The 10485-nt window shown below is 43.6% G+C and overlaps 1 protein-coding gene across 1 annotated transcript in view; it reads left to right on the forward strand.

Annotated features, from left to right (window-relative positions):
• LOC115504149 (acyl-coenzyme A synthetase ACSM1, mitochondrial) overlaps positions 1–9444 on the forward strand; it is a 40643-nt gene extending 31199 nt beyond the window's left edge. Inside the window, exons 10-13 of the mRNA XM_032591605.1 lie at positions 4896–5023; positions 6549–6648; positions 7524–7643; positions 9123–9444. Coding sequence (XP_032447496.1) covers positions 4896–5023; positions 6549–6648; positions 7524–7643; positions 9123–9209 — 435 coding nt within the window. The 3' untranslated portion in view covers positions 9210–9444. The remainder of the gene's footprint in view (positions 1–4895; positions 5024–6548; positions 6649–7523; positions 7644–9122) is intronic.
• The last annotated feature ends 1041 nt before the right edge of the window (positions 9445–10485 follow it).

Raw genomic sequence — 10485 nt, forward strand, 5'->3', positions numbered from 1 at the left:
AGTAGTGGCCACTAAGAAGAAATTCTCAGCTTCCAAGATTGGCCAGGGGAGGGTGGACAGACCTTGAAATTGACCTCAGACCCATCTCCTTTCTCCACAGTAACAGCCATTCGTATCACTGTTGTCACTCCATGGCCTATGGCAGGGGAAGCGGGGCACTGCTTCTTTTGAGATATTATTGCCCAAAAGCAAATATACAGACCCTAGCCTTTATTCACTGTAGCACAATTTTAAATGTGTATAAAAGAGAAAATTGTAAACACAGAGTAACACGTATATACTTCAGTGGTTCTCAACCCTGCATTTGAGGAGATTTAAAAATATTAATTTTTGGATCCAACCACAGAGATTCTGGTTAAATTAAACTGGGAAAGTCCAGAGCAATGACAGTTTTTTCTTAATTGGAAATTATATATTTCGTTTTACAAAGATCTCCTCAGTCTATGCCCAAACCTGTATCTGTATGTCATTTCACATGCTCTCATGACTATATGTTGTCACCCCTCCACTGAGATTTGTTTGCTTTTTTCCTTTCATTTTTTTTATTGAGATAAGATATATATAATATGAAATTTATCCTTTTCACCATTTTTAAGCACACAATTCAGTGGCATTGAGTAAATTCACAATATTGTGCAATAATTACCACCATGCATCTGTAGAAAATTTCTTTCATCCCAAACAGAAACTCTGTTCTCATTGAACAACTCCCTCTTCCTCATATTCCTAGCGTTGGTAACCTTTAATATACTTTTTGTCTTTAAGAATATGCCTCTTTTAGGGGCACCTGGGAGGATCAGTCAGATAAGCGTCCAATTTCCACTCAGGTCATGATCTCACGGTTTGTGAGTTTGAGCCCCTTGTTGGACTCTGTGCTGACAGCTCAGAGCCTGGAGCCTGCTTCAGATTCTGTGTCTCCGTCTCTCTCTAGCCCTCCTCTGCTCCTGCTCTGTCTCTCTTGCTCTCAAAAATAAACAAACATTTAAAAAATGTAAAAAAAAAATATGCCTATTTTAGGCACCTCAATTAAGTGGAATTGTGCAACATTCGCCCTTTTGTGTCTGGTTTCATTTCACCTAACACATGTTTTCAAGGCTCCCTCATGTTGTAGCATGTACCAAATGTTATTTTTTAAGGCTAAATGATATTCCATTATATGTATGTACTATGTTTTGTATATCCATCAATTTCTTTTTTTTTTTTTTTTAATTTTTTTTTTCAACGGTTTTTATTTATTTTTTTGGGACAGAGAGACAGAGCATGAACGGGGGAGGGGCAGAGAGAGAGGGAGACACAGAATCGGAAACAGGCTCCAGGCTCCGAGCCATCAGCCCAGAGCCCGACGCGGGGCTCGAACTCACGGACCGCGAGATCGTGACCTGGCTGAAGTCGGTCGCTTAACCGACTGCGCCACCCAGGCGCCCCATATATCCATCAATTTCTTAATAGACATTTGGGTTATTTCCACCTTTTGGCTACTGTGAATAATGCTGCAATGAACATTGGTGTGCAAGTATCTGTTTGAGTTCCTGCTTTCACTTCTTTTGGGTGTATACTCCAAAGTGGAATTCCTGGATCATATGGTAATTCTATATTTACTTTTTGAGGAATTGTCAAAATGTTTTCCACAAGTGGCTATACCATTTTCTATTTCCATCAGCAATGCACAAGTGTTCCAGTTTCTCCATATCCTTGCCGATATTTGTTAAATTTTCAGGTTTGTTGTTGTGTATACAATGGTCATTCTAGGGGCGCCTGGGTGGCTCAGTTGGTTAAGCATCCAACTTCGGCTCAGGTCATGATCTCACAGTTCGTGGGTTCGAGCCCCGCGTCGGGCTCTGTGCTGACAGCTCAGAGCCTGGAGCCTGCTTCAGATTCTGTGTCTCCCTCTCTCTCTGCTCTTGCCCCACTCAGGTTCTGTTTCTCTGTCTCTCAAAACTAAATAAACATTAAAAAAAATTAAAAAAAAAATACAATGGTCATTCTAATGGGTGTGAAGTGGTATAGTATGTCATTGTGGTTTTGATTTGCATTTCCCTAATGACTAATGATGTTGAGCATCTTTCCATATTCATATTCTTTTTTAAACTGTTTTTTAAGTTTATCTGTTTATTTTTGAGAGAGAGAGAGAGAGAGTGCAAGCAGGGGAGGGCAGAGAGAGAGAGAATCCCAAGCAGGCCCTGCACTGTCAGCGTGGAGCCTGATGCTGGGCTTGAACTCACAAGCTGTGAGATCATGATCTAAGCTGAAACCAAGAGTCAGACACTTAATCGACTGAGCCACTCAGGCACCCCTTCATATTCTCATTGATCATTTGTGTATCTTCTCTGGCCAATTGTCTGTTGAAGTCCTTTGCCTATTTTTACAATTGGGGTTTCTGTTGTTGTTGATTTGTAAGAGCTCTTTATTCATTTTGGATATGAATCTCTTATCAGATATATGCTTCCAATATATCACATATATTACTTCCATTCAGTGCATTGTCCTTTTACACTCTTGATAGTATCCTTTGATGTAAAATTTTAAAAATTTGATAAGGAACATTTTATCTATTTTTTTTTGTTTCATGTGCTTTTGGTGTCATAGTCAATAAATAATTGCCAAAAACAAAGTCATGAAGACTTTCCCCTATGTTTTCTTCTAAGAGTTCCAGAATTTCAGTTCTTCTGTTTAGGTTTTTGACCCATTTTGAGTTAATTTCTGTGTATGGCATATGGTAATTTCATTCATTTGCATGTGGACATCCTAGTTTCTCAGTGCCATTTGTTGAAAAGATTAACTTTCCCACTGAATGGTCTTGGCATTCTTGCCTAAAATCCAGTTGGAAGGGAACCTAAAAAGAGATGTCATTCAATGTTTTTAAAATGGTTTTTTTTAGGGGGCACCTGGGTGGCTCAGTCCAACTCTTGATTTTGCCTCATCATGATCTTATGGTTGTAAGATTGAGCCCTACTTCAGGCTCCACTCTGGGCGAGGAGCCTACTTAGGTTTCTCTCTCTCTCTCTGTCTCTCTCTCTCTCTCCCTCTGTCCCTGCTCTCTTGTTCACTCTCTCTCCTTCTGCCTCTCTCTCTCTCTCTCTGAAAAAAAAAATAAGCTCAAAGTAAAAAAATAAAACTTTTTTTTTTTCTGGAACCTCTTAAAATCATTTTATGTTCCACGTGAGGGATGATGCTAACACACTGCTTAGTGGTTGAGTGCAGAGGCTGAAGAGTAAGAATTTTAAATTCAAATACCAGCCCTTCCACTGACCAGCTGAGTGACTTTGAGCAAGTTGTTGTGCTTTTCTGAACACTCATTTCTTCTACTAAATGGGCTGTAAAAATCTAGCCCCACATGAAACCTGTACATGCATGTTCAGAACAGTTCTATTCACAACAGCTTCAAACCAGAAACAAGCCAAATGCCCTTCAATAGGTGGACATCCAAACTGGAGTTCGTCCATAACATGAAATACCATTTAGCAATAAATAGGATCAAAGTACTGATGAATGCAAGAAACTGGATGAATTTGCAGAAAATTATACGGAATGAAAAAATTAAAAAAAAAAAAGAGCTAGACCCAAAAGGTTGCATACTATTACGGGATTCCATTTATGTAACATTCTTAAAATGACAAAATTATAAAACTGTGGAATAGATTAGCCACTGTCAAGGGGTTTGGGATTTGGAGGGAGGAGGGAGGGAAAGCAGGAGGGAGGTCAGTATGATACAAAAGAGCAATGATCCGGGGCGCCTGGGTGGCGCAGTCGGTTAAGCGTCCGACTTCAGCCAGGTCACGATCTCGCGGTCCGTGAGTTCGAGCCCCGCGTCAGGCTCTGGGCTGATGGCTCAGAGCCTGGAGCCTGTTTCCGATTCTGTGTCTCCCTCTCTCTCTGCCCCTCCCCCATTCATACTCTGTCTCTCTCTGTCCCAAAAATAAATAAAAAAACGTTGAAAAAAAATTCAAAAGAGCAATGATCCTTGGGACTGTGGGAGCCTTCTGTGTCTTGACCATGGTGGTGGATGCAGGAACCTGCACATGTGATAAAGTTGCAAAGTGCTGAATACACCAGACACACACATAAGTACAAATAAACCACTGGGAAATCTGAGATTGGTGGATTGTAGCAATGTCAATATCCTGGTTGTGATATTGAAGTACGGTTTTGCAAGATGCTACCATGAGGGAAACTGGGTAAATGGTACACAGGATCTCTGTGTTATTTCTTATAACTGCATGCAAGTATACAATTATCTTAAAGTAAACAGTTTAATTTGAAAAATACCAGCCTTATAGGCTTTCTGGGAGGATCGGGTGAGATAGTATTGGGGGAAGGAAATTCTTTTAACAAAAGTTTTTGACACCTCTCATTTTTTCAGACACACTGAATGCTAAGTTGAGAACAATAAATAAAAGGGTCCATGCTCTAGTGGAAATTTTATTCTACTAGAGCTCCACACAAAAATTTGTCCTTAAAATTGGCTCATTATTGTCCACTAATTGGCAAGTAGTGTGCATTGAGTACTTGGAGGTAGTGAAAATAGACTCAGAAAGATTACAAAACTTGTCTCAGTGCCAGGTAGAACAAGGAGCAGAATTTGAACCCAGATCTGAGTACCAGGTTGTGGGTCATCATCGCTAAAGTAATTGCCTTCAGGGATGCCTGGGTGGCTCAGTCGGTTGGGCATCTGACTTCAGCTCAAGTCAGGATCTCACACTTTGTGAGTTCGAGCCTTGCATCAGGCTCTGTGCTGACAGCTCACAGCCTGGAGCATGCGTCAGATTCTGTGTGTGTGTGTGTGTGTGTGTGTGTGTCTGCCCCTTCCTCTCTCTCTCTCAAAAATAAACAGTAAAAAAATTTTTTTTTAATTTAAACTAATTGTCTTCAACAAACGGGTGCTGTTATCTTTTCAGGACAACCCAGTAAAGACTGCAGAAGTGGAGTGTGGGGACTTTTACAACACTGGGGATAGAGCAACTATGGATGAAGAGGGCTACATATGGTTCCTTGGGAGGAATGATGACATCATCAGTTCCTCTGGGTAGGTATGGCTGATCTGAGCCAGGAAGCATCACTCTCACATGCCTGATGGGATCTAGCTTGTCCATACATTTGTCCATGTGTTGGTGATTTGACCCTCAGGCTAATTCTGAACAAAACTTTGTCTATGAGGTCCTTTTCTGGGGCTATCTGTGTATCTTCCCCAAGCCCTGCATCCAGAAGAATCAATCAAAATGAAGTCCAACAAGGTCTTCAAGAGGAACATAAGACATTATACAATTTAGGGGCACCTGGGTGGCTCAACTGGTTAAGCATCCAACTTCTGCTTGTGTCATGATCTCGCAGTCTTTGAGTTCAAGCCCTATGTCGGACACTGTACTGACAGCTCAGAGTCTGGATCCTGCTTCAGATTCCCTGTCTTCCTCTCTCTCTGTCTCTCCCCCTCTTGCACTTTGTCTGTCTGTCTGTCTCTCTCTCTCTCCCCAAAATAAATAAACATAAAAAAAAGACATTATACAATTTAAAGGATTTAGAAGGAAGACTTTACTTTGACCCCTACTGGTTGAGGAAGCTTATTCTATGCTTGGCTTCTCTGATCGGACACAGCATTTCACAGAAAAACTTAATAATAAGTAATAGCAATTAACCTCTATGGAGCACTTCCTATGTGGAGGCACACTCCGCAGTGCTTTATATAATCCAGCTCTCAATGCTAGAAGGTACATGCAATTATGCCCATTTTGCAGATGAGGAAACTGAGTTACCAGTGAAGAAAGTTTCCTAAAGTTTCAAAGGGAACGGGCTGCAACCCAGATTTGAACTAGTTATCTGGCTCTAAGTCTGTTGTCCCTAACACGTATGTGATTTAAAAGATTTTTGGCATATTACACTAGAGTAACAAATCCTCTTGGAGATTTCAGGGAGTGAGTTTGTTTCCTTTTTTAATTTCTTTTTTTTTTTTTAATTTTTTTTTCAACGTTTATTTATTTTTTTGGGACAGAGAGAGACAGAGCATGAACGGGGGAGGGGCAGAGAGAGAGGGAGACACAGAATCGGAAACAGGCTCCAGGCTCCGAGCCATCAGCCCAGAGCCCGACGCGGGGCTCGAACTCACGGACCGCGAGATCGTGACCTGGCTGAAGTCGGACGCTTAACCGACTGCGCCACCCAGGCGCCCCTCCTTTTTTAATTTCTAAAACATGCTAATATAGTGGGGAATAGGATACAGAGTTTACATGAATGTTTAAGGTAAAAGTTGAGGCTGCCAATAGGTTTCATGCCAGGGGAAGCTGCTTGAGCCAAGCCCTGGAACCCAGGGAGGACTAAACCTGGGCCCTCTTCCCAGACCAGAGGCAGTGAGGTGAGAAACCCTGGGGAGCATGTGAGTGTTGTATTGTGTACATGAAGTGCAAGACAGAGGAAGGTCACAGGTATCTGGGCTCCCTGAGACAGTTACGCTACATGGCAAAGGAAGATGTGACTCTGCAAAATATGACACTTGAAGGCCTGGGTCACCCAGCCCTGCCAGCTGCTCAGAAACCAAGAAGGAGTCATTGATCCTCCAGGTACCGAATCGGGCCAACAGAGGTGGAGAATGCCCTGGCCGAACATCCAGCAGTGGCGGAATCAGCTGTGGTGGGCAGCCCAGACCCGATTCGAAAGGAGGTAAGGAGGAGGACACAGAGGTCATCTTGTCTGTGTGTGGGCACCTGGAAGGCCGGTGCAAGAAAGACATCCCCCAGGCCTTATTTTCCCAGCCTCCCACCTAAGGTGAAGGGAGGGCAGAGAGCATGTGCATGTGCATTTACACTGTGTGGTCACCAGAGGGCACTGGGCCAAAACTGTGACAAAATGGTGCTTGTGAATCCTGCACACTGAGGCCTCCAATCTGCTATTGAATGAGCCCTTGCTCTGTGCCAACTCATTTCCCCCTCACAACAGCCTAATTCTTTAAGGATTCTGATATCCTTTTTTACAGTAAAGAAACAAGCATAAAGAGATTAAGTAACTTGCCTGATCACAAAGCTCTTAAGTGGTGGAGGTGGAATGGGAATTTGAGTAATCCTTCTCTGGATCATGCATTCATTGATTCAACAGGTGTGTGCTGACTACCTACTATGTACAAGGCCCTGTGCCCTGTAATAGGGACATAAGTAATATAAAACTATCTAATTCCCAACATTTATTTCATGCCCACAGAACTCTATCTACAATAATAGTAAAAATGGTGATGATAATGATAGGAATACAAATAATTTAAACTGGCTTCATGTTTTGCATGTAATATCTCAATGAATCTTGACATAAATGCAACGAGGGGTGAAGCTGTGCTATCCCCACATCACTGAGAAGGAAATGGAGGCTGAGAGGTTATTTTCTAAGACAAAGAGTAGAAATTGGAAGTATGGAAACTGGTAGTTATCTTCTGCAAAGGCTCAACTCTCCCCTTGTTTTTCCATTTACTTAATAAACATTTACTTTTTAAACTATACAATTGGTTGCCACTCAGCCTGAGCCTTCACTCTGGTTCTGCGCTACAGGTGGTGAAGGCATTTATTGTCCTGACCCCGGAATTCCTCTCCCGTGACCAGGACCAGCTCACCCAGGAGCTGCAGCAACATGTGAAGTCAGTGACAGCCCCATATAAGTACCCGAGGAAGGTGAGTGAGGGCAGATGGATGGGATGTGGTCCCTGCCAGTGGTTCCTGGGGCTCTGCTGCTCCAAATCCGCTAGGGTGGCCAAGGAGAAGCTTATGTAGCCAACAGAATGAACATTTTCCTATGCAGAAGAAGCAGTTCAACTCAGGGATATGGGGGAACCAACTTAATCAGAGGGAAACTTTGTCCTGTGTCAAAAACATGGCTGGCAGGTCAACGTAAAGAAAAAAATTGAGACAAGTGCCCAGAGACATCAAGATTATTTGTAATCTTTGAACATTTGGAAAAGAAATTCCAATCAATAACTGCTACACATTTTAAAAACATTATTCGTAGTAAGAAATACATTCTAAATTGCAACCCAGTACATGTATAGGTACATAACAAATAAAGGCTAACAAAGTAATATTAATTCTAACATACAATACATTCTGAGAGTTTTTATTCTACTTCATTTGTTTTCAAGGCCATGTGCAACCTATGGAAGTGTTCAGGAATAGAGAAATGATTACATTATTTATGGTATTTAATGTAGTCCTGTAATTTAAAAAGACAATGCAGATCTTTTATTTGTAACTTGAAAACATCACAGTATCTTATTAAGAGAAAAATGCAGGCTGTAAATGAATATACCTAATATCATATTTGTTGGAAAACAACAGTTTGAAAGGGTACATATGCCACAAATTAACATTTCCTTCTTTTGTAATAATACATTGCTGCATTTTCTGAATGTTTACAATCAGGACATAAAGCTATACAGCTAACATTTATTGGCATTCACTATGTGTACCAGGTCCTGGACTCAAAGATTTACATTTTTACTATTTGATTTAATCCTCTTCAAACCTGAGATGCTGTAACCACCCATTTTACGGAGCAGAAACGGAGGCTCAGAGACTCCCAGTAAATTGCCTGAGGTTGGAGTTAATAAAAGGATGGAGCTGAAACTCAGACCCACGTGTATCTGACAAGAGATCATGCTTTGAATGTTGGGCTGTCCTGCCTCTTAGGAGGAAAACAGAGGATGCATGAAAGTTAGGATGGACTAGAGGTTATTGTGGGTAACAAATAGCCCCAAAATCTTAGAACCTTATAATAAGGGAAGTTTCTTCCTTGCTCATACCACATGTCCACCATGGTCCCCCTGGGACCAGGATAAAAGAGCACCCACCAGAGGTAACTACCAGGTGACATAAGAGATGGACAGAGAGGTGACCAGACTCACTTGTTCCCAAGTGTTGTGTTCAAGGTGGCACACTTCACTCCCACTCACATTTCACTGGTCAGAGCATGTCACAGGGCTACGTCCAGCTTAGTGGGTCAAAGGACAATGTGACATACTTGGTGGAGCCTAGTGAGGCCACTACATGGTGCCAGCCTGTCTGGGGGACTGTGCAAAGGCAAAGAAGGGAGGTGGGGCATTGGTAGTAAATGATAGCAGGACTAAGTCAGGATGGGTTTGCTTCATCCTCAACCAGGTGGAATTTGTCTCAGAGCTGCCCAAAACCATCACTGGCAAGATTAAGAGAAGTGAACTGCGGAAAAAGGAGTTTGGTCAGATGTAATCAGCACACTCAGAAACCACTCTATAATCTTGACCAAATCCCTGGCTGCCTCAGTTTCCCCGCTATGGAGAGGGTGAGGAGGGGAATGTAGAGCACTGTTTTGCAAGAGCATCAGGAGTGCCCATGTTCTAGCATTTTTGTTCTCTTAAATGAATATGTTATTTTCTTCCCTCCACATCCCTGGGTAAGTGCTCCAAATGTAGTCTGGTAATAAAACATTGACATGAGCATCCGAGGCGACCTTGTGTTGTGCTTTTATTCTGTGAATAAACTGGCACTAAATGCTATCCCTCCATAATTCTCCCCAAGTTCCATCAGAGAAAACTCTGGTGCCAGATTCTCCCTCCTGGTTCCAGGGGCCCTGGGTGACTCCTTATGCCCATTCAACAACTAGGACACAGAGGTCAGGGGGACACTCCTGTGGCCCCAGGTGTCCATCTCTGTCTGGCTTGCCCATGCCCTGCTGAGGATGAGGCCAGGGCCAGAGCTAGTGAGGTGGCTGGGGAAGGGGGAAAGGGCCGAGGGCAGCCCAGCGTGGTGATTCCACTTGTTCGCAAGACCATGGCTCCCTGCTCCATCCACCATTCCATGGATCTGCTGCCACTGCCTCTGAATGCTGCTGCTGCTGCTGCTGCTGCTGCTTCCGCTTCCTGGCCTCAGCCTGCGCCAGCACAGGTGAGTGAAGGATCTGCCCTTTGGGGACTCAGGAGTCCTGCAGGACTCCTCCAGCTCTTTTCCGGGGTGCCCAATCCTGCATTCCTTCCATGGGGCCCAGAAGCTCTGTTTCCCCAGCCCTGCCTTGGGGCCCCCACTCACTCACCCTTCCCAGGGCCTAGGTATCCCTCAGCCTCACCAGGGTCTAGGAGCCCTCCCCACACTTTATAACCTCCTCCTGCCATCCGCAGCCCTCCCAGCTGCTGGCCTGTGGTCCTGTGAGCTGCCCTTCACTCCATCCATCCTTGGAGACCGAGATGGCACCCAAAGTGGGGGGCACTGGAGGATGGGAGAAAAATGGGCAGAGGGAGCTGAGCCTGAGGGTGGGGGAAGCACATATTGTCTTTTGCTCACCCACCCCAGGATCACCCTTGAAGGGTTCCCTCTGCAGCTACTTACTTCTGAGGTGCACAGACACACACATGCACAGAGAAAGAAACAGACACCGCAAGCACAGATATGGAACACAGGCATGGAACCACCCACAGCGTCATCTGGGACTCAGGTATAGGGCTCATGGACAGGCTCACAGACAGACCCAGACTGCAGACATAGCCAATGA

This window comes from Lynx canadensis, chromosome E3, assembly GCF_007474595.2.
Source record: "Lynx canadensis isolate LIC74 chromosome E3, mLynCan4.pri.v2, whole genome shotgun sequence".
Classification (NCBI taxonomy): Eukaryota; Metazoa; Chordata; class Mammalia; order Carnivora; family Felidae; genus Lynx; species Lynx canadensis.